Here is a 24,946-nt window from a genome sequence, read left to right on the forward strand (position 1 = left end):
ATCCAGTCTTTTGCATTGAGTGTCACATGTATGATTATCTCCCAATTGGTGAGGTGTCATATGTGTGTGCCCGATGCAAAGAGCTCCTAGCTCTCAGAGAACGTGTCCGTTCCCTTGAGGCTAGAGTAGCAGACTTGATGGAGCTGAGGGAGACAGAGAGGTACATAGAGGAGACCTACAGGGATGTTGTAGAGAAGTCCCACCTCCAGTCAGGTAGCCCCTGTGCTACCTTGGAGGAGGGAGGTCTCCTAGAAGGAGAGCATCACCCTGGTGAAGTAGGAAGTACTCCTGTAGCCAGGACCTGCCCACCAGGGGATGTATTATCCTTTCGCACCGAGGATATATCTCCAAATGTTGCCCGGGAGGGAAAGGTTAGGACAGCTGTTGTACTTGGTGATTCGATCATTAGGCATATAGATAGCTGGGTGGCTGGTGGACGTGAGGATCGCCTGGTGACTTGCCTGCCTGGTGCGAAGGTGGCGGACCTCACGTGTCACCTAGATAGGATTCTAGATAGTGCTGGGGAGGAGTCCGCTGTCTTGGTACATGTGGGTACCAATGACATAGGAAAATGTGGGAGAGAGGTTCTGGAAGCAAAATTTAGGCTCTTAGGTAGAAAGCTGAAATCCAGATCCTCCAGGGTAGCATTTTCTGAAATGCTACCTGTGCCACGCGCAGGGCCCAAGAGACAGGCAGAGCTCCAGAGTCTCAATGCGTGGATGAGACGATGGTGCAGGGAGGAGGGCTTTAGATTTGTTAGGAACTGGGCAACATTCTGGGGAAGGGGGAGCCTATTCCGAAAGGATGGGCTCCATCTTAACCAGAGTGGGACCAGGCTGCTGGCATCGGCGTTTAAGAAGGAGATAGAGCAGCTTTTAAACTAGAAATGGGGGGAAGGCCGACAGTCGCTCAAAAGAGCATGGTTCGGGATAAGGTATCTTTCAAAGATATCACCATAACAGGGAAGATAGAGTATCCTGATAGTGAGGTTGCAAAAGAGATTGTAGTAGATCGGGTATCTTTAAATAACAATAAAAATCAGACAAAAGATTGCCAATTAATACTGTCAAGTACTAAGCATGATGTACTTAGGAGCAACAAACATAGTTTGAAATGTCTATATGCGAATGCCAGGAGCCTAAGAAATAAGATGGGGGAGTTAGAATATATTGCACTAAATGAAAAATTAGATATAATAGGCATCTCTGAGACCTGGTGGAAGGAGGATAACCAGTGGGACACTGTCATACCGGGGTACAAATTATATCGTAGTGATAGGGTGAATCAGATTGGTGGAGGGGTAGCATTGTATATTAACGAGAGCCTTGAATCAAATAGATTGAAAATTCTGCAGGAAGCAAAACACTCCTTGGAATCACTGTGGATTGAAATTCCATGTGCAAAGGGGAAAAGGATAGTGATAGGAGTGTACTACCGTCCGCCTGGCCAGGACGAACAGACGGATGCGGAAATGTTAAAGGAAATCAGGGACGCAAACAAACTGGGCAACACAATAATAATGGGGGATTTCAATTACCCGCATATAGACTGGGGTAATGTAACATCTGTACACGCAAGGGACATAAGATTTCTTGATGAAATCAAGGACAGCTTCATGGAACAGCTAGTTCAGGAGCCGACAAGAGAAGGAAAAATACTAGACTTAGTCCTTAGTGGTGCTCATGATCTAGTGCAGGGGGTAACGATACGAGGGCCGCTTGATAACAGTGATCATAATATGATCGGTTTTGATATTGGCATTGAAGGAAGTGAAACTAGGAAATCAAGTACGCTAGCGTTTAACTATAGAAAAGGTGATTACGACAAAATGAGAAAAATGGTGAAAAAAAGACTGAAAGGAGCAGCTCGCAGAGTAAAAAACTTGCGTCAGGCGTGGATGCTGTTTAAAAACACCATCCTGGAGGTTCAGGACAAATATATTCCACGTATTAGAAAAAAGGGAAAAAAGACTAAACGTCAGCCGGCGTGGCTAAACAGTAAGATAAAGGAAATCATTAGAGCCAAAAAACAATCCTTCAGAAAGTGGAGAAGAGAACCAACTGAAAGTAACAGGATAGATCATAAGGAATGCCAAGCCAAATGCAAAGCGGAGATAAGGAGGGCAAAAAAGGACTTTGAGAAGAAATTAGCGTTGGAAGCAAAAATACATAGTAAAAACTTTTTTAGATACATTAAAAGCAGGAAACCGGCCAAAGAGTCGGTTGGGCCGCTGGACGAAAATGGTGTTAAAGGGGCGATCAAGGAGGACAAAGCCGTAGCGGAGAAATTAAATGAATTCTTTGCTTCGGTCTTCACCGAGGAGGATTTGGGGGGGACACCGGTGCCGGAAAGAATATTTAAAGCGGGGGAGTCGGAGAAAACTAAACGAATTCTCTGTAACCTTGGAGGATGTAATGGGTCAGTTCAGCAAGCTGAAGAGTAGTAAATCACCGGGACCTGATGGTATTCATCCCAGAGTATTAATAGAACTAAAAAATGAACTTGCGGAGCTACTGTTAGAAATATGCAATCTGTCCCTAAAATCGAGTGTAATACCGGAAGACTGGAGGGTAGCCAATGTTACTCCGATTTTTAAGAAAGGTTCCAGAGGAGATCCGGGAAAGTATAGACCGGTGAGTCTGACGTCGGTGCCGGGGCAAGATGGTGGAGGCTATTATTAAGAATAAAATTGCAGAGCATATACAAAAACATGGACTGATGAGACAAAGTCAGCACGGATTTAGTGAAGGGAAGTCTTGCCTCACCAATCTAATGCATTTTTTTGAGGGGATAAGCAAACATGTGGACAATGGGGAGCCGGTTGATATTGTATATCTGGATTTTCAGAAGGCGTTTGACAAAGTGCCGCACGAAAGACTCCTGAAGAAATTGCAGAGTCATGGAATCGGAGGTAGGGTATTATTATGGATTAAGAACTGGTTGAAAGATAGGAAGCAGAGAGTAGGATTGCGTGGCCAGTATTCTCAGTGGAGGAGGGTAGTTAGTGGGGTTCCGCAGGGGTCTGTGCTGGGTCCGTTGCTTTTTAATGTATTATAAATGACCTAGAGATGGGAATAACTAGTGAGGTAATTAAATTCGCCGATGACACAAAATTATTCAGGGTCGTCAAGTCGCAGGAGGAATGTGAACGATTACAGGAGGACCTTGCGAGACTGGGAGAATGGGCGTGCAAGTGGCAGATGAAGTTCAATGTTGACAAGTGCAAAGTGATGCATGTGGGTAAGAGGAACCCGAATTATAGCTACGTCTTGCAAGGTTCCGCGTTAGGAGTTACGGATCAAGAAAGGGATCTGGGTGTCGTCGTCGATGATACGCTGAAACCTTCTGCTCAGTGTGCTGCTGCGGCTAGGAAAGCGAATAGAATGTTGGGTGTTATTAAGAAGGGTATGGAGTCCAGGTGTGCGGATGTTATAATGCCGTTGTATCGCTCCATGGTGCGACCGCACCTGGAGTATTGTGTTCAGTACTGGTCTCCGTATCTCAAAAAAGATATAGTAGAATTGGAAAAGGTACAGCGAAGGGCGACGAAAATGATAGTGGGGATGGGACGACTTTCCTATGAAGAGAGGCTGAGAAGGCTAGGGCTTTTCAGCTTGGAGAAGAGACGGCTGAGGGGAGATATGATAGAAGTGTATAAAATAATGAGTGGAATGGATCGGGTGGATGTGAAGCGACTGTTCACGCTATCCAAAAATACTAGGACTAGAGGGCATGAGTTGAAGCTACAGTGTGGTAAATTTAAAACGAATCGGAGAAAATTTTTCTTCACCCAACGTGTAATTAGACTCTGGAATTCATTGCCGGAGAACGTGGTACGGGCGGTTAGCTTGACGGAGTTTAAAAAGGGGTTAGATAGATTCCTAAAGGACAAGTCCATAGACCGCTATTAAATGGACTGGAAAAATTCCTCATTTTTAGGTATAACTTGTCTGGAATGTTTTTACGTTTGGGGAGCGTGCCAGGTGCCCTTGACCTGGATTGGCCACTGTCGGTGACAGGATGCTGGGCTAGATGGACCTTTGGTCTTTCCCAGTATGGCACTACTTATGTACTTATGTACTTATGTACTTATGTTGAGAGTATTAATAGATTCCCTGGACTTGAAAGAGTATGTCTCTGGTCCTTCTGGCTTCCAGAAGAGATTCCACTAGGCAATCCTTTGGTTTTAAGTGGAAGAGTTTTGCCATCTGGTGTGTGGCAAGACCCTGGATCCTTTCTCTTGTCCTACAGAAAAACTGCTTGAAATCAGGTCTCAAGACAAGATCCCACCCAATGACGGCAGTTAGGAAGACACTCACATATGTAGTACATTTTCAGAAACTTTGAGAAAGTAGGCTGGGCAGTGTTACCATTCAGACTCCATTGAGATGATATCACCCACATATAAGAATATTCATTTTGCTGTCCTCGGACATCTGCTGCAGGTGAGTAACTTTGCTTTACTACCAGAAACAAGAATACATTTTTAAAAAATCAATAAAAAGAAGGCACCCCAAATATCATAATTTGCAAACAGATCTTATTCTGGGGTGCTATAAAACATAAAACATAAAGGTCAATTTTTTATTTTTTGTTACATTTGTACCCCGCGCTTTCCCACTCATGGCAGGCTCAATGCAGCGGGCAATGGAGGGTTAAGTGACTTGCCCAGAGTCGGGAATCGAACTCAGTTCCTCAGTTCCCCAGGACCAAAGTCCACCACCCTAACCACTAGGCCACTCCTCCACTCCTCCTATCAGCCATGATTTATTTCGATACAATTTTTATTCCCATTATAATCTAACATCTATCCTCACCATCACCACATTCACACCATTCATACCACACTGAAACCTGTAGTTGCTGCCTGCTTTGCTTTACAAGCTTCATGATTTATATCCTTTGGCACACTTAGAACCAGGGACACACCTAGGATTGAGGAAGTTGAAATCGAGCACTGAAGATAAATGAATAGAGGTTTATCCATGGATATATGATGGACATATGTTGAGAAATAATGAGAGGGGTGTTCATTTAGAGAAGAATACCTGACTTTTTTTGATAGAAACATCAGCAATTTTTTGTAACAGAAATGATGGAACATTCTAAGCATGAGATATGCTTGCATGCACTGTCTTCATTGTATGTAAATATATCTCATGAATATTCATTAACTGCCAAATTTATAGGGTTAATATACTAATACAATGATTGACTATTACTCATCATTTGAATCATTGAAATATAATTATATAACTTATAAAAAATATATTTATTCACATCATAAAAATCTTTAAAAATACAATACAGCAGAACCCAAAACACTGGGGGAGTTAGTAATGCTGAATATAATTATCATAATTCAATAAACTCAAAATGTCCCTTTGTGATACAGCAGATGAAAACAATCTTTCACTTCCCTTTCACAAATAAAAACAGTCCTTTGCCTATTTGCATTTTTACTTGACTCAGCTGCTGCTGGACAATCAGATGACCACAATGTCCAAAACGTATTCTGTAGCATGAATCTTTCTGAGACAGTGAGTAGCGGTCTTGCTGTGCGTGTGCTAAGAGGCACATCAAACTGGCACTATCGCCCTGCTATTGTGTGTCCCAGGTGGTAATTCCATTTTTGGCGCGTGCCCAAAACACGCGGTAGAAAATATGTTCTATTTTCTACCGCGTAGCGCTTACCTGGCAGTAATTGGCAGTTTATGCACCTTGAATGCTTACCGCCTGGTTAGTGGATGAGACCTTACCGTTAAGTCAGTGGGTGGCGGTAAGGTCATCCGGCCAAAAATGGACGTGCGCTGGTTTTAATTTTGCCGTGTGTCCATTTTCCATCACCAAAAAAAATGCTTTTTTTTTTTCCAGATGCGCTGAGAAAATGGACCAGCGCACGTGCAAAACACATGCTTATAGCAACGCAGGCCAATTTTAGGCATGCCTTAGTAAAAAGGCCCTGTGAGGACTCTGAAAGAAGTCCAGTTCCAGTCATGCTGAGACCGGGACGGGGGAGAGGTTTTCCTTTGAAATGTAATGATTCTTCTTCACTAATCCCTTCTAGACAAAAGGTTCATCCTCTAGTGGTCAAAGCCCCAGTGAAAACACTAGTTAGGGAGAGAAACTACCAGTCCCAGAAACCACTGGGGCATCAGCAGGACTCTCAGGAACTGGACGGAGGGGTGAATGATTGGGAAATGAGCTCTGATCCAGGGAATGAGCAGCAGCAGGGGGAACCCAGGGTGGAGGAGGAGATGGAATGGGATACCGACCATATTCAACCTAATGATGACACCCTTGGCCAAACTTCTATCGAATCAGAACTTAAACCCATATATATATGCTGATGATGTAACGATCTTCATCCCATTCAAACAAGATCTAAGGGAAATCTCCAACGAAATCAAGCAAAGCCTACACATCATGAATTCCTGGGCAGATGCATTTCAGCTGAAACTTAATACAGAAAAAACCCAATGCCTAGTACTCACCTCGCAATACAATAAGAATAAATTCACCACCATCAACACACCTAAACTAAATCTACTAGTTTCGGACACCCTAAAAATTCTTGGAGTCACCATTGATTGACACCTAACACTTAAGAACCACGCGAAAAACATAACTAAAAAGATGTTTCATTCAATGTGGAAACTAAAAAGAATTAAACCATTTTTTCCAAGGACTGTCTTCCGCAATCTGGTACAATCATTAGTACTCAGTCATCTGGACTATTGTAACTCACTCTACGCTGGCTGCAAAGAGCAAATACTTAAAGAACTCCAGACAGCCCAGAACACGGCAGCCAGACTAATATTCGGCAAATCAAAATACGAAAGTACGAAACCCCTACGAGAAAAACTACACTGGCTCGCACGTAAAGAACGCATCACGTTCAAACTTTGTACCCTAGTCCATAAAATCATCCATGGTGACACCCCAGCCTACATGTCAGACCTAATAGAACTACCACCCAGGAACGCAATAAATCTTCTCGCACATTCCTCAATCTTCATCCTCCCAAGTGTAAAGGTCTGAAATACAAATTAATGCACGCATCTACCTTTTCCTATATGAGCACGCAGCTATGGAACGCTTTGCCACGTAACCTGAAAACGGTCCATGAATTGACCAATTTCCGTAAACTATTGAAGACATCTCTTCGACAAGATATATCACAAAGATCAACACGTATAACTGTACAATCTTTAATACATTCAGAAATGTCTTATAATGTCTCTTGCTTTAACACAATCATGTATTTCACCACCATGTAACCCAAAACCCTCTGTAAAACCAAATGTATATTCTCTTCTATTTCCAGTATCCATGACGAATTGTAAGCCACATTGAGCCTGCAAAGAGGTGGGATAATGTGGGATACAAATGCAATAAATAAATAAAAATAAATAAATATAGAGGAAGGAGGAGAAGAGAAAGAGGAGGAGTGCATGGAGATTGGAGGCCTTGCTCAAACTTCCTCAGGAAAGGTAAAGGCTCTGGTGGCGGGAGTGTGGCCCAAGCTGTGTATACTTGGAGAGGAGAAAATAATCCAGTGGGGAAGCCACTGGTGGAAGAAGCTAACCCATAAACTATCTAAGGGTAGAAGATAGTGCTGATGAGGGGAAGCTACAATTGGGAGCAAGACCAAGATTTGCTGTTTGTGATATTCTGAGTTAAGATTGAACTGTGTTAATAAGCTGAATGTGGAAAAACTGAACTGACTCTTGCATTGTTGATGAGGAAACTGCTTGAAGATTGAGACTGTATTAAAAGGTGCTAAGAAAATAAAGACCTGTGGTTTTCAAGAACTATAAGACTGCTGAAGTTTTGTGTGTCCCAGTCGTGAGCTGATCCTGGGCGCAGGTCAGCTGGGGAGTGGTTAAACCAGGACAAGCAGTGCAGCGAGGAGGTGGTTTGGAGCCAATACCGGGGAAACAGTCAGCCAAGCTAAGCAGGATTAGCTCTGGCCACCACGTGGAAGGGAGACCCAGCTCACAGCCCCTAAGTGGTTTGCGGTTCATGCTCTAAACACTTCAGATTTCCCCATCCGGTTTGTCTCTACACGACTGCATATTTTGCCATACAGGCACCTTCAGGAGGCTAAACCTAAAATATATACATTTCTCATATAACACATTTACAAACACTCCAAATCTCATCCCTCAAACCCCAATAAAAACAATCACAATATTTACATACCATTAGATGCAAAACCTTCACACACAGACCCCTGCTGGGTAAAGAATCCAACCGGCCCAATGCTTAGAAGTAAAAGCGGGTGGTAGAGGCCATTAGCACCAGACTAGTGCCCCCATTTACTAACGCACAATGCTCAGAGGCCCATACCGTGGGAAACAACAAGCTCAGAAAAGAATAGCATAACTAGCATGCTAATATAGTCAAAAGGATGCAAATTAGGTCATTTCCTATTCCCTCTGATACTCAGAGAACAGCGTACTTCGCAAGGGCGCCCTTACTACTGGAAACCTTACACTGGCATCTGACAGCAGCAAACCAGCAGCTTTTTCACATGCATGATTGTTTGATCCTTATGGTAATAAAGAAATGCAAATGTGACTGCTGGGGTGGGGAGGGGGGAAGAGAGGCGAGAAAGACAGACAGGCTGCGATCCACTGGCAGGAATATCGGGAGAGGAGGCATGAAGGCTGTGAGGCAGCGAGGGTAGTAGAAGCTGTCCAGAGGTGGTTTGGGAGTTCCCCCTCACTCCCCTAAGCCCAATCCTCCCCCTTAACTTTCTAATGCTTAATGCTATAATAACACACAGATGATTTGCATACCATTAGCGTTGAGCATTAGGAAGTTTTTTTTTTTCCACACTGTACCGTAGAGTGCCGGAGTTTTGAGCTTCAGGGCCCGAGTGTTTTATTTCAATCCAGAAGTGGTGTTGCTTGCGTCTTACACCCAGAGTGAAAGTCTGCATTATGAAAACTTTGGCCCAGGACTCTCACTGCAATGATCAAACTAGATTTGTTGAGAGCTATGTAAAATAGGGGGAAAAATTGGGGGTTGCTCCGAAACATAGCATCAGATCCCAGACCTGGTTTCCAGTGAACTGAAGTAGGGATGAGCCAACCCACCTTTTCCAGCACTCTGTGTTCAGGATGGGTCTTCTGGGGTCTGAAACGGAAGGCGAGGGAAGGGGAAGATGTACCTGAAACCGGCCTGTGTTCAGAGCACAGGAGCATGGTTAACCCCTATTGGTCCGTCATATTTAAATCCGACTGGCGGGAATCAACGGCCAATAGGGACAGAATCCTGTTAAGGGGAGGGTGGGTTTAGCAGTGCCAATATAAGGCTGCCCTCTCGGGGGACAAGGATCCTTCTGCTCCCTGGAGGCAGCTTGCTCAGTAGTGTAGGTAACTTTTCTGCAGCTACAGCGGTGCTCAGTCATAGCTTTGCATTTCTTAATTCAATCCACTCTCTCTTTCGGAGCTTCTCAAAAGTACTGTAGTGCTAGGTTTGGGGTATGTCTTTAAGCATTCTGTAAAAAAAAAAAAATGGGTGCAGAGGTCTGTGTATCGTTTGGGTGCAGTTGGAGTGGTGGAAGTCGTGGTGTGGTTTTGGTGGGTTGGTGTGTCGAGCAAGGTGAGCAGGAGTGAATTTGTGAAGGAGGAAAGAACCTAAGAATCCGAGTTAGAAAAAAAAATGCTCTTCAGGATCGCTGTACAGTGGCTGTTGCTGGAATCTGCTTTGCTTGTGATTTGTGTAGAGCGCCGGCGGTGCCGGGGGGGGGGGGGGGAATGAGTACCTGTATATGGTCCTTGATGCTAGGGTCCATCTTAGGAGTCGGCACTCAAGAAAAAGATTTAGATGTCATTGTAGAAAATACGCTGAAATCTTCTGCCCAGTGTGTGGCAGCTGCCAAAAAAGCAAACAGGATGCTAGGAATTATTAGGAAAGAGATGCAAAATAAGACCAAGAATATTATAATGCCTCTGTATCGCTCCATGGTGCGACCTCACCTTGAGTATTGCAAGTACAAAGACCAGGGGACACTCAATGAAATTACATAGAAATACTTTTAAAACAAATAGGAAGAACTAGAGGGCGTGATATGAGATTGAAGGGGGGCAGACTCAAGAAAAATGTCAGGAAGTATTTTTTCATGGAGAGAGTGGTGGATGCTTGGAATGCTCTCCCACGGGAGGTGGTGGAGAGGAAAACGGTAATGGAATTCAAACATGCGTGGGATAAACATAAAGGAATCCTGTTCCGAGGGAATGGATCCTCAGAAGCTTAGCCGAGATTGGGTGGCAGAGCCGGTGGTGGGAGGCGGGGCTGGTGGTTGGGAGGCGGGGATAGTGCTGGGCAGACTTATACGGTCTGTGCCAGAGCCGGTGGTTGGGAGGCAGGGATTGTGCTGGGCAAACCTATACGGTCTGTGCCCTGAAAATGACAGATACAAATCAAGGTAAGGTATACACAAAAAGTAGCACATATGAGTTTATCTTGTTGGGCAGACTAGGTGGACCCTGCAGGTCTTTTTCTGCCGTCATCTACTATGTTACTATGTATAATATGGAAACTGCTTTGCTTGTAATCAACAGCAAGGCAGTGTATCAAATCTCACTCCCTTGTTTGCACTTTGCTGCCATCCAGGCTTTTGTCTATGCAGTGGGGGGTGGTTGGGGATTTCACATGTCTATGCTTAGGCACGTCTGTGACTGCTTGGCTTTCTTATTCTTTGAAGGGATGGTGTTTGCTTTAACATTTATTTATTTAGATTTTGCTCACACCTTTTTCAGTAGTAGCTCAAGGTGAGTTACATTCAGGTATTCTGGTTATTTCTCTGTCCCAGGAGGGCTCACAATCTAAGTTTGTACCTGAGGCAATGGAGGGTTAAGTGACTTGCCCAAGATCACAAGGAGCAGCAGTGGGATTTGAACCAGCCACCTCTGGATTTCAAGACTGGTGCTCTAACCACTAGGCCACTCCTCCATTCATCACATGAAAATGATGGATGGTTTCCCTGCCTCTTTGTGCTTTGAACTTTCCAGTGGATGTTTGTTGGTGGAATACTGCTTGTGACTCATTGGAAATAAGGGAGCTGCGAGCCTTGCTGGGGGAGCAGGTGGAGGACCTGCATCTGTCTTGCATTTCCTGGTGGGTGGCACTGGCTTTTTCATGGGAAGTGTAAATTGTTTGGGGCGGTTGTTGCAGCAGATTCGTAGAAACCAACGATTGATCATAGAGACTTGGTTTGTGGGCTTGTGGTGGGAAAGTTGCAGATGAGGGTTTTGGTATGTGAGCCATGTCGAGATATCCATGGGATGTTGGAGAATGAGTCGCTTGAAGCACACGCATGGGAGGTTTTGGTCCCCGTGGGAGGAGAGAAATATGTCACAGATCCGAATTTTGTCCTGGCATCTCTGGAAGATTAAATAGTTTAAAAAAAAAAAGTTATGGCACATGCGTAGATCAGTGCAGGACAACTGTTCTCCCTACTTGCCACAAACAAGAAAGTGCCTATCAAGCTCATTTTCAAAGCACTTAGCCTCCCAAAGTTCCATAGAAACCTATGGAACTTAGCCTCCCAAAGAGCTTTGAAAATATGCCTCTAAGTATTTTAAAATATGGAGAATATTGGTAGCACTTCAGAATTAGCTACACATGTGTTTAATAAAACATATACAAGTAAGTGCGGTGTCTGCATGTTATTGACATTTCTAAGAGTCTGTTACCCCTAGTTGTAAGGGCCATGGGTTAAGATTGTGACCAGGTGGGTTCGTGTTCTTGCTGAGGTTTGTGCGCATGGGTGTTCTGCAACGGGGGATTGTTGCTCTGAATGAGGCCTGTGTCTGGCTTGGGGGCCTGTGAGGTCTGGCGTTGAATATTCAGTACACAAATTGGCTGGGGTGCTGTGGTGTCTGCCTACCGCTGGCCCCTTTGTCAGTTTTAGAACTGCCTGGTAGCATTGTGGGTCTGGGGTGGGGTTGTGAATCGGGGGCTCGTCTTCTGACTTTTAGGTTGGCTCTGGTGCCCTTGCATCTTTGGGGTTGGGGTTTGGTGGGACATCTGTTGGCATCTTTATCCATTCCTGTTTGGCCCTGGGCTTTTCCCAGCTGGTCGTTGGCTGTGGGGCATGGGCTTGGTTGGTGTGGTTTCCTCAGGCTGGCTTTTGGGGCAACCTGTACATCCAGTTCTTCGCAGTTGAATTTTGGTCTCAGGAGTCATGTGATTTCACTGACAGTATGCCCAGGGGCTTCTCTTTCATGTTTTTACTTAGGGAGTTCCTCCATTTGCTCCATGGATAGTTGCGCAGTGGCTGGACCTCTTCACTTGATACTTTGTCGCAAACTTTCCATCCCAGGCCCTGCAACTTTAGGTGGTTGTCACTGATCACGGTCAGTTGTCGCATAATCGATGACATGGGCATATCTTTCTGTTGGTAGGCTAGGAGATCCTCATGTGAATTAATCGCAGCCTACGATATGATTAGCATGGTGACCTGTTGCCGCAGGACCATGGCTTGGCCTTGCATGCCTTGGTCTCATGGGGCTGGCCTGGTGGACATATCGACTGTGTCATGCAGTCTTTCAGCAGCAGATAGGGGGGATGGGTTGACATCCTTATGGGGAACGCTATAGCGGCTAGGGCTTTTCTGCTTGGAGAAAAGACGGCTGAGGGGGAGATATGATAATGGTGTATGAAATAATGAGTGGAGTGGGATGGGGAGATAATGGTGTATGAAATAATGAGTGGAGTGGGATGGGGAGACGTGAGTCGCTGGTTTACACTTTCTGGAAATACTAGGGCTAGGGTGCAAGCAATTTAGTTACAAAGTGGGATTTAAAACAAATCGGAGAAAAGTGTAATTAAACTCTGGAATTCATTGCCAGAGAATGTGGTTCAAGCAGTTAGCTTAATGAAAATAAAAAAGGGGGGGGGGGGGGGTGTTTGGTTAACTTCCTGAAGGAAAAGTCCATGAGTCATTATTAAGATGAACTGGGAGAAAATCTGCTGCCTTTTACTAGGATAAACAGCTTAAAATGTATTGTACTGTTTTGGGATCTTGCCTGGTACTTGAACCTGGATTTGACACTGTTGAAAACCGGATGCTGGACTGGATGGGCCTTTGGTCTGTCCCAGTATGAAGCATTGGGCGCTTCTGATGGAGACAGGTGCTTCCCTGGTGTAGGGCAGCAGATGTTGTAGGAGGCATGCAGCTGCATCACTTTGGGTGGCTGTTGAGGGATGGTTACAACGCTTTTATTATTTGAGGCTTGTGTTTTGTGAATTGCACAGATTTTATTGGCATGTCAAATGAAGCTTCTTGCTAATTTTGCATTGCAAAGGACAGAGTGGGTGTCACTCAGTGGTGCTGCTTGCCCTGGGATTGGTAGCAACAGCCTACATCTGGCTTCCTATTATCCACTATGCACAATATTCTGTTCTCCTTTGTACAGTGCTACAGTGTGGACTGGGGGCAGTGTTGGCCAGGTTAGTCTTGCACCGGAGTGCTGGTCTGTACTGTAGTATGCTTAGGTTACGGACCACATACTTGCTTCCCCCCAGCATTAGTTGGTCCATGGGTATGATATGCTGCTTCGCAGATGCCTGTGTATGACCGTATTCGGGATGCCATTGACCTTTGGGCTTTATTCCCTGCCTGGTATTCCCCACTACTGTGAATGGTAAGGGAGCAGTGCCCACTGCTGGGAGGGGAGACTGGAGAGTCCACGTCTGGAAGTTTGCTGCTTCACATGGGTTCGTTTGGGGGCAATTGGTGTGTGCTGGGTGCAGCTTCTTTCTTTGGCAGGTACAGCATGCCTTGGCTGTTTGCTTCCTGTGTTTTCCTTTTTCTTTCTGCCCTGCTGCAGGTACGTTGAGCAGCCATAGTAGCCTGGAACCTGGTGCACTCTATTATATCTTCAGCATCTTGCAGAGCTGTGGACGATCTTGGCAGCCTGCACATGAGATTGGCAGACAGTGGGCCTCGCTCTTCTGTTGGTGTGCCTGATGGACACATTGGTAGGGCGTAGTCTCCTTGAGGATACTTCGGACAGGATGAGAAGCTCCACCTCATGGTGTTCCTGCAAGCATCTATGCAACCTGGTTATGGAAGATTTGTTGGCCTGAGTTCGGTGTACAGGTCTTTGTGGTCAGGCATCTTCCCTCACCCTGCTGTGTGCGGGACTCATTGGTCTGGGGGGAGGTTCAGGCTATGGCTGCTGGCTTGGTGGCTTACTGCATATGGTGACCATCGGTGTTTGTCTTGTGGGTATTCTTGTGCCCTGGCTAGTATGGGCACAATGGTGTCCATTTCTCTGATGGGGGTTTGAAACTGTTGTAAGACTCTTCTGGCACTATTGACCTTGACCTTGTGCCTTTTGCCGATAGCTTTGTTTTCTGGCCGGGGGGAGGGACTGCCCTTTGGGTGTTCCCCTGTTGTGGGGGTACCTGAGCTATAGCCTGTGCAGAAAGGAGGTCCTTCTGGACAGGGCCTTAATGTTCACCCGGTGGTGTTCATGGGTCCACAGCGCAATTACAGATGTGGAGGTCCACGTCTTGATGGTTTAACCTAGCTGGCATGGTAGGTTAAGGCAGTGCTCTTAAGGCACGGCCTCAAGGTTCACCTGGCTGTGTACATTGGGCCCCACCTCAATACGGACATAGAGGTCCACGTCATGAGGATTAAGACTTGCTGATATGGTGGTTATGGAATTGTCGGGTTTTAATGCTTTGGCTGTGATTCCTAGCTGTTAAATGGCAGGTAGTCAGGTGTTGCTACTGAATAAATAACTTCTTTGTTAGCTCAGATTCTGTATGTCACCAATAAACAAAACTGCGATCTGTTTTATATCAAAGCAAGTTGTTGGGCTTAATTATTGATGTATTGGTATTACAGTTAATTGCATGTTATAATTATATCGGAGGAAAAGGTGGGTGATAAGTCTCGTATCCCTCCATCACATACAAATGAGCAGAAGGAAACTGCTGGTCAGTAAAACTCCAGCAAGAATCGCAAGTATGCTCCCAGTCCTGTGTTGCATCTTCCTCCAGCTAGGGCTTTTCATCTTGAATGAGCACGTTCTTTTCCATATTCTTATTCGGTTGTTTTCTCTTGGAATAAGCTTCCTCCCTTCTGTAGATTTATTGGGGTTTAGGAACGCTGTTAAAACTGTACTTTTTAATTAAGGGGTTATGGGATTTTTAGGAAAACTGGTGATACTCTATTTTTCAATGACGGCTTGTGATTTTCATGAAGTTATTTACATTTTATTAGGGTTATATGATTGTATTTTTTTTATCTTTTATTTCTAGGATTTTACGTTCATGGATTTTGTTTTATTTGATCATGTAGGTTTTTTGTAACCCGTTCTGGATTCTTGGAGGACAGGCTAAATATCGAATTAGCTGTGTTTATTTCCTCTTCTCCACCTGTGTCATTGAAAACAGCATTTCTACAGCTGAAACTTTTTGAGTTGGCCATAGGACTCAAAAGTACCTGTCTTAATATGAGTGGGAAAAAGCCTTTCAGACTGAGGCTTTACCATGTCCAAGTGTGAAGAGGTTAGTTTACCCCAGAGGAAATGGAGAAGTCTCACTGTCAGTATGGAAGGGTTCTTTTTACTTCTTTAAAATAATTTTTTTCATTACAATTTATAAATATGTTGGGAAGATTTTATTAAACCTTTGTTCATCTACCTTTAGACTGCTGCTCTTCTGATATGGGAAGTTGAAAATATATTGATTAGGTTGTTGATTACATTCACTTCTTCATCATACCTTGGCTCTATATGTGGAAAAAAAGGAACCAGGAGGTTCTAAAATACAAGTGGGTGCAATTTTTGAGTGATTTATAGGGTGACTTACTACATCCCTTGCTGCCTAAACTCCTCTCCCCACACACTATTCCTTTAAGTTTAGTTTTTCTGTGTTGTCAATAAAGTGATGCAGAATAACCTTTTCTCTCCTTATTAGGGTCTATCCAATTAAAGATGTTCCTCTGGAGACCAAAGGACTCACTGATTGGTTATACCAGCGATTTGCTGAGAAGGAAGAGCTCTTGACACATTTTTATGAAACAGGTAGACAAATCCATACACAAACATTATTTATATTGTGAAAGAGAAGATTCTGGACCTGAGGGAGGGGGAAGTAGGGAGTGATACTGGATTGTGGGCGACAGGAGGGAGGTCAAGATGTGCCATAGCACTCCTGAGAGTTCACTATGGTGCACCAGGGTGTGGCAGCGCACAGTTTGGGAAACACTGGGCTATGGTGATAGAGCAGGAGAAGCATTGTTCCCTCCTATAAAGCGTTCTGTTATATTTTGCATATTTCGGATTAGAAAATGTAGTTTTTGTCCAGTACTTATGTTTCTTTTAGACTGTCCTGTATGGTAGTGATCTCTTCACTGTATCTACTCACTGAAGGCAGTTTTAAAAGGCTTTTCTGTAGATAAATTGGTGGCTATTTACGTGCAGAAATAACTAGAACTTATGTGTATAACTTTATCCGACTAGCACTAATGTGTTGTTCTTGGTTACAGAGCTGGGGTAGAATTTACTTACGTACTTTATAAAATATACAACAAATTAGTGCTCCATGGTAAACTAAACAAATTAGTTTAGTTTACCATGGAGCACATTTTCAAAAGAGAAAAACATCTAAAAAGTGGCATAAAGCAGCATTCAAATGTTTTTCTCACAGTCTATCTCTGAAAGACTTTAGAGCATTTCAAATAGACTTAAGCTCCAGAAAATTGATCTGGAGATCTGTTTCCTGGATGGACCAAGCACCTTGAGTGTGAGGCCCATCTACATGAGCTCCCCAACCCAGGTGAGATGCATCCGTCGTCATCATTTTTTGCGGCTGAGGAATTTGGAATGGAAGTACCACAGTCAAATTGGATTGAATGGTCCACCACAGCAGGGAGTGAGCAAGCTCCAAGGACACTCGGATGACATTCTCTAGATACCCTGTGGCTTGGTACCACTAAAAAGCTAGGGTTCATTGGGCAGTTCTCATCTGAAGATGTGTCATGGGTGTCACATAAACAGTGGATGCCTTGTGACCCAATAACCTCAACATCTTCCGAGCCATGACCTGCTGAGAGGTTCAAACCCGAGAAGCCAGTGCAACTAGAGCATCCGCTCTTGGTCTCGGGAGGAAGGCTTGAACCTTCTGCATATGGAGCAGGGCTCCAATGAATTCCAATTGTGGGACTTGGGGTAATTTAAAACGAACCCTAGTAGCTTGACTGGGTAGTCCTCCGCATGGACTCCCAAGCACCAGCCTTCGAAGTGCTCTTCAACAGCCAATCGTCCAGATAAGGGAATACGTGGATTCCCAGTCTGTGTAGCAATGCTGCAACTATTGCTAGATATTTGGTAAAAGCTCTGGGAGCTGACGCAAGGCCAAAGGTCAGCATGCAGTAGTGGAAGTGCTGTGTTCCCAGCCAAAATTGCAAATACTTCCTATGAGCTGGAAATATCAAGATGTGAATGTAAGCGTCCATCAAGTCCAGAGAGCATAGTCAAGTGTTTTCCTGAATCATGCAGGGAAGGGTGCCCAGGGAAACCATAATGAGCTTTTCCTTGACTAGGAATTTGTTCAGGGCCCTTAGGTCCAAGATGGGATGCATTCCCTCATCTTCTTTTGCACAAGGAAGTACCTGGAATAGAATTCTCGCCCTTCCTACCCGCATAGACCTTCAAAGGGCTGAGAGTTCTTCTGAAAGTACCTGCTCTTGCTGAGAGCTGAAATGATGAGCTCTCGGTGGGCAATTTGGTGGTCTTTGTCACCAATACAGAGCGCTACTGAGACGGATTATTTGAAGAACCCACCTATTGGAGGTTACAAGGTGCCAACTTTCGTGGAAAAACTTCAGCTTCCCCCAACTGGCAAATTGTCCGGTATGGTCACTGTTAACTTCGGTTATGCTCTGCTAGAGCCAGTAAAAAGCTCACCTCTTGCTTTGAGTGGGGAGCTACAGGGACCTTAGGTGCACACTGTAGACTTGAACAAGTGTGCTGGGGCTCAGCCTATTGAGGTGGGCAAGAGGAGGCAGCGTACCTATGTTGCTGCGAGTAGTAGGCACCCTCTCTCGACTTGCTGAAAGACCTTTAGAGGAGGAGGCAGATATAGAAGGCGCCTGGTAGGAGAGAGAATGGATGGTATCAGTATTTTTCTTGATTTGATCAGCGACCTCCTCCACCTTCTCTCGAAAAAGGTGATCGCCCATCACAGGGCATCCGCCAACCTCTGCTGAACCGCTGGTTCCAAGTCAGAGACGCAGTCTGCAAATCAGTATACTTTGGGCAGAGATCCTGGAAGCTGCATCAAAAATGTCGTAGGCACCCCTGGCCAAGAACGACGCCTTCTGCTGCTTGGCCAACTAGCAAAGCGATTTGGCCTGCTTCGGAGGTAGAGTGTCTGCCAAATCTAGCAGCTTATGCAGAGAGTCTCGCAGGTACACACTTGTGAAGAGCTGGTAGGATTGAATACGAGAGATGAGCATAGAGGCCTAAAACATCTTACACCCAAAACAGTTCAAGGTTCTAGCTTCCCTGCCCATGGGTGCCGACGCATAGTCTCTAGAACACTTGGCCCTTTTGAGGGCAGATTCAGCCACCAGGGAATAATGAGGTAGATGAAGCTTATCAAACCCAGGGGTACTCTGAATCCGGTACATGGTGTCAGGTCTTTTGGGGGGAAATACCGGGACAGACAGAGGGGATTTCCAATTATGCATGAGAACATCATGTAAGATCTCATGAAGTGGGACCATCACAGCCTCTCCAGGAGGAGACTTGTAGTCCAAGACCTCAAGCATCTTGGCCCTGGGCTCATCTTCCTATGGCTAGCTAACTTAATAATTGTATAACCTTAAATAGTTTCTCTGTTCTTGTACTGAGTTCCCTAACTAAGGAAGGGCACTCTTCATTGAATCTTGCAGTCACACAGCTCTCAGCATCTTTGTGTCTCCAAATTCATGCAATCTTCCACTCTAGTGCACCAGCATGTGAACACACATACTGCAAGCCCAACCTTAAGCTTGAAGTCCAGTTTTCCTAGTGGCTTAACTGGGATTAATCCACTTGCATAAACCTGGCTTACACAACCTTGCACAGGGTCTCTCCACCAAAGTCTTAACTGTAAAACCTTTAAACAGCTCACCTGCATCCAGTGTTTCAGCACTAAACACTGGTAGAGAAATTCCCTTTCAGATACTTAAACAGTTTTAGAACTTTCTTTCTCTGCTCAAATCCAACACTTTTCACCTTCAACTCTCTTCACCTGTATTCAGGAATTTAAAGCTCACAGAAAAACTTACTTTCACACACTTTTCTGCCTAGAAATCCTGTCATGCACTCAGAGCTCTCTCAAACACATCTTTCCTCTTCAGTGTCTTCAGCCCCTCCTCCACTTCCTGGCAAGCTGTTGCCAAGGGACACTGGGTCTCTGAATAACCAGCTGACCTCTGCTGGCCAATAAGGTGTCAGAACACAGGGTGTTTGCCTCATGGACACTAACATTTTTTCACAATCTCCATTTTGGAAAATAACTTTCCACAGGAAATAATAGAAAAGCTATACTTTTAGACAAAACCCCATAACATTTCTATACAATCAGATCAAAACATCCCACAATCATTGGTGCCATCAAGCTATACATACAGTATATCTTTCACGTGTTTAAACACACATCTAAATACATTTACAGACTTTTATCCAGCACTCAGAGCATTGGGGCAAGCCACAGATAGCGCAGCTCCATGCAGGAAGTCCAGAACTGCTTCAACAATCTCTGGGAGCCCAGGTAAAAAATATCTTTTTTAAGACCATTTATACACTATTCGCCAGTATTTCTTATTCTGGATCATCATTAGCTGTCTACCTTAGTATTTAGACTCCTGATGCAGGCCCTTTGGCCGAAATACAATGGTTGTGTCGAGTCAAATATACGAGTCAAATATACTAATTAATAAAATTTGGTTTTAGCTTTACTGTGATTCAGTCTCTGGGACTCCTGGTTTTGTGCCCACTTTTTTGTTTGTTTTACAAAGTATCCATGGGTCTTCTTTGAGTTCTCCACGCTTTGTGGATTCTCTATTGCATGAAGCCAGCCAGCAGCTCAGCGAGCAAGGCCCAGATGCGCTCGTCAGCACCGGGGCTGCACATGAAACTGGCATCGAAGGCCTCATCGCAGGCTGAGGGACAAGTGGGGCTGCAACTTGAGGCATGGCAGGTGCAAGCACCATCGATGCCTGTGCACTCTGTTGAATGAAGCCAACCAGCAGCTCGGGGAGCAAGGCCTGGATGCGCTCATCAAGGGCCGACACTGGGCAAGGCTGGGGTGTCGACTCAGACAGTCTGCAGAACTGCTGGGGTCGAGACGGGAGTTTGGTCCCGGGTGCATGGAGACTGCCACACTGGCACCTCTTGTACGGAGGGGGAACGGTCCTCCCGGCTCCAATGCTTCTCGGGTATCGAATCCCTCAGCACCCTGGAGCTCCCAGCACCGTGTGTTGAGGGGGGATTGATACTGATGCTTCTTGGCCTTCACCTGAAACCGGTCATCATGGCTCCTCGGTGCTGACGAGGATGACATCGAATCCTCCCATCACCTCAGGGTCGGGTCCAATTCAGGTCATCCTGGGGGCTCTGCACAGCAGTTGGCGCCAAGGCAGGTGGTGGCCCACTCGATGCGCAACTGCTCCCAGTGTTGACAGGTCTAGCAGCCATATGGACCTGTTCTTCCAATGCCAATGCAACACCTGACGTCGATGCCAATGTTGACGCCAATGTCAGTTTGGGCTCCAAAAGTCTTCTCTTGTTGAGCCTTTCTAGCTAACCGAGTCCTTTTCTTCATGCGAAGACACAAGACATGAGGACACAATTGGAAGGGCTATGATCAGGCCCCAAACACTGAAGACACCAAGAATGGGTATCTGTACCAGAGACGGTCCTATTGCACTGGGAACAGTGCTTAAAGCCACTAGGAACTTTCACAGACATGGAAGGAAAAACTTCAGTGGCCAAATCAAATGACTCTGTGCTGAAAAAGTGGCAAAGCACCAGAGAAAACCAAAGTCAAGGTATAAATGTGGCCTAGTGATGCAGAAAAAGAAAGGAAAGTTAAAAGCGGGAAAAAGAACTAAAAAAATAAGGGAAGGGAAAAGGAAAAAACCCTGAACACGGGAAAAGAAGAAAAAACACAGTATAAACGCTGCCAAAAAGCACTCATGCTTTTTCGAACTGGGCTGTGAGGAGCAGAGAAAAAATGGTGTCCACTCCCCACCGCAGTAAAAAAAAAGAACTGTCAGTCCCGCGCTTTTGTGGTGGGCAGGAAGGCACTCGCACATGCACAGTAGAGCAAGTCTCTCACTCCACAAAGCTCGCTTCAGCTTGATATAAGCTCCAAACTGGACAACTCGGATTGTGTTACCCACATGTAAGAATAGTAGGCCCACTTGTCTTTGGAGAATAATAACTTTCCCCCTTATTGTAAAGAGTTTCAGTCTCTGGTAAACAGAGCTGATATTGTGATGTCATAATGCCTCATTTCCACCAATGACTAAGAACCAGCCTAATCAGTGATGTCACAATGGCTTGATTGTCTTATACTGGCTCACTTTTATTACATATAGCATTGATTTTGATTTCTATAGAGATGTTTCCTTTTTCTTTAATTAGGGGAGGAAGTTATCAATGAGCTACCGTTAAGATGTGGTGTTTTATTGAGAGAGAATGTGGTAAAAGCAGTTAGCTTAGCAGGGTTTGAAAAAGGTTTGAATAATTTCCTAAAGGAAAAGTCCATAAGCCATTATTAAGATGGACTTGGGAAAATCCACTGCTTATTTCTAAAATAAGCATCATAAAATCCATTTTACTCTGCTGGGATCTTGTCAGGTTACCTGAATTGGCCACTGCTAGAAACATGATACTGGGCTTGATGGACCTTCGGTTTGTCCTAGTATGACAATGTTTATGTTCTTAATGTATATGTAATTCTGGAAAGGGAGCTTCCTCTGTGTAAATATTTGGATATTTTCCCTCTGAGAACTGATATAAGTTAGACAAGCTGTTATAAAATTATCCTCTTTTAGAACTGGATAAAGCATCTGCACAGCATAACCCAGTGAATCTTATTTTTATGCTTGAGTAGATAGCTCTGTGGGAGAGCTCCAAACTGTAGCATAGACACCAATAATGTTTGAACAGCTGGAACCTTAAACACCTCCAGCTCCCACAGAGTATTGAGCAAGACTGCAGTGGAAGAGAGGCCAAATGTGGCAAGGGCCCTTGAGGGCAATGAGTGCCTTGCTTTATTATACAACTTGAGATTATTTAATTAGATTCCAGAAAGAGGAGCCAAGCGATGAAATGTTTGGCAGGTAATGAGATCCAAACGAAAGTCTTAGATTCCCAAAGGCTCTGATTATTTCACTGCTACAGCCTCTGGAGTGAGTTCAGCAGTTAATTAATAAATAAATAATTCCCAGGTAACAGTAATTGGTAAAAGTGGCATTGACAATGTAGATCTCGGGTTTGGTATACCAAGAAAGAGCCTGCAGAGGGTATTCCAGGTTATGGGAGTGGAGAAGTGCAGAAAGGTAGCTTGATCACTGTGTACCTGATTCACCGACCATTTACATAGCCTTCCTGTATCTGAGAGAGCGCCTCTCTCCCCTTTGTATAGGGACTGTTTGAATCATTTGCTGCTTCTCCAGGAACAATGTTTATGTAATTCCTGTCCTTTGGTATGTCTGTCAGAAATAACACCATGTGCTCTTAACCTACCAACCTTGAGCCTGGGGTTCTGATAATACTGTGCCTGCTTCCTCTTCTGAAGTATTTCTGAAGCCTAACAACTCAGCTTCAGAAGGCAGACACGGTGCATGGATGTGCAAAGACGTTCTTGACAGCAGCATTAAAGATATACAGAAATGTTCTTTTTGCATATCTTAGTCTCTCACTGTTGCCTTTATTACAGGGGCAAAATAGTGCAAAATCTAAGCTGCTCCAGACCATCAAGTTTCTTAACCTTTATCAGCCTAACACAGACCAAAGAAACCATGCTGAAAGCAATGACAGTCATAAGCAGTAAAAGTGTACCCTTCAGTGCCCTATGAGTCATGGCTAAAACCCCCTAGGTTTGAACCCCTAGAAAGAAAAGAATTGCCACCTTACCATGTGCATGGATATATCATATTAAAACTAGAGCAGGGTGGGCAAATTTGGTCCTTGAGGGCTGCAACCCAGTCAGGTTTTCCCCAATGAATATGCGTGGATTTATTTGCATACAATGGAGGCAGTGCATTCAAATAGAGCTCGTGCATATTTATTGGGGAAATTCTGAAAACCTGACTGGGTTGCGGCTCTTGAGGACCAAAGGTTGCCAATCCCAGAACTGGAGAGTTAATTTAAGATGATGGAAACAAAATTATTTAGAACCGCTTTGTGTGACAGAAATAACATAAGAGAGCTTAATGATTTTCTTTATTTTTAAATACCAAGTGAAATATTAACTAGCACTTTGTGTATTTATTGATTTGCTGTATTAAAATCAACACCTTGCTTATTTTTCCAGGCACTTTTCCTCCTCGTCCAAATCAGAACAGAGCTATTTCCAGGAAGATGACACTCAGCAATGTGTGGCTATTCCTCGTCCAGTCTTTCGCATTCTTGTCAGGCATCATGTGGTATTGCATCCTCCAGTATTTTTATGAAAGCCTGTTTTAGAAGCGGACCTGAACTTCAAGGATGAGCTGTTGAATTCCACGCTCTTAGAGGAATACATCATGTTCTTCATGTCAATGTGAATATCCAGCAGTAAAGAAAAATGATGGATTTAAGGGGTTTATTTCTTTTAACCCTTTAGGGAGCTTTTTAAACTCGGATGTGCAGCTCAATATTCTCATGACCTGCTAATGTATTTTTAGGAACATTGGGTGTTTTGAAAAGGTATATACCCTCCCGCCCCTGCCCCTACTCTCACACTCTTAACAAAACAAAAAGTCAGCACTGAGTGGGAATGAAGTCGCAAAGGGATTGAGGTCACAGCCATTGTGGAAGACTTGGAGGCAAAAGAAGTTACATTGCCACAGGTAATGCGTGAAATGTTGGCTTGTACTCTGGAAATGCAGTGGCATTATATTTGGCCATTAATCCAAGCTGCAGAGGAGTAATTTATTTCCACAGCGTGAGCTGGATTGCCTCTCCAAGTGTTGGAGACCTTTCAGGAGAAGTTTTAAGTCTGCAGCATTGGTAATGGCTGGCCAATTGTTGCTGAAACAGACGCTCACAATCTTAAGTCAAGAACCATGTGAGATCCAGTGTTGGACGCTCATTGTGAAGAAAAACCAGCAGTGCTCAGAAATACATTACAAAACTAGAGCCATTTCTCTGGTACATCACCCCATCCCTGCTGCATGTGTACCATACAGCACTTGGAGATGGGAGTCTGAAAATGTCCATTCACCTGTCTCATTTCCCTGTTTCAGAATGCAATTTCTTCATCCATAATGAGGATGAGTTAGTTTTGTCTTTTGCAAATTCCACTTTTTAACATACAGTTATGAACCCATTTGAAACTTAAAAAAAAAATTAAGTTTACTCGGTAAGTGGGACAATTGGAATGCTGAAACAAGCCTTGGAGGTTTACTTTAATGTATGTGCTGATGCTTTTCACTGCCGTGTTACACCATGGGTTCCATGCAGTGCCTCGTTATCTCCTATAACTTGCAGAGGCTTTGCTTCTCGTATTGTCCTAGAGCACCTAATACCATTATGGGGGACAAATGGAAGGTAAATTTATAACTATTTCGTGCCAGATGTTGCAATTACCTTATTGGACAAGTAGAATAAAGACGTCACATTCACTCAGGATCATAGGAAGAGACTTAGGTATTTGAGACAATAGATTTCTTTAGCTGACTCCACAGACAGTTATTTTGGCCGCCCTTGAC

General features: G+C 44.4%; 1 protein-coding gene across 2 annotated transcripts in view; it reads left to right on the plus strand.

Moving 5' to 3' along the window:
* LPGAT1 (lysophosphatidylglycerol acyltransferase 1) overlaps window positions 1–24,574 on the plus strand; it is a 210,943-nt gene extending 186,369 nt beyond the window's left edge. For both annotated transcript variants that reach the window (XM_030196071.1, XM_030196072.1), the window contains exons 7-8: window positions 15,952–16,058; window positions 23,569–24,574. In XM_030196071.1, coding sequence (XP_030051931.1) covers window positions 15,952–16,058; window positions 23,569–23,720 — 259 coding nt within the window. In that variant the 3' untranslated portion in view covers window positions 23,721–24,574. The remainder of the gene's footprint in view (window positions 1–15,951; window positions 16,059–23,568) is intronic.
* Window positions 24,575–24,946: the final 372 nt, after the last annotated feature.

Source organism: Microcaecilia unicolor, chromosome 3 (assembly GCF_901765095.1).
Source record: "Microcaecilia unicolor chromosome 3, aMicUni1.1, whole genome shotgun sequence".
Classification (NCBI taxonomy): domain Eukaryota; kingdom Metazoa; phylum Chordata; class Amphibia; order Gymnophiona; family Siphonopidae; genus Microcaecilia; species Microcaecilia unicolor.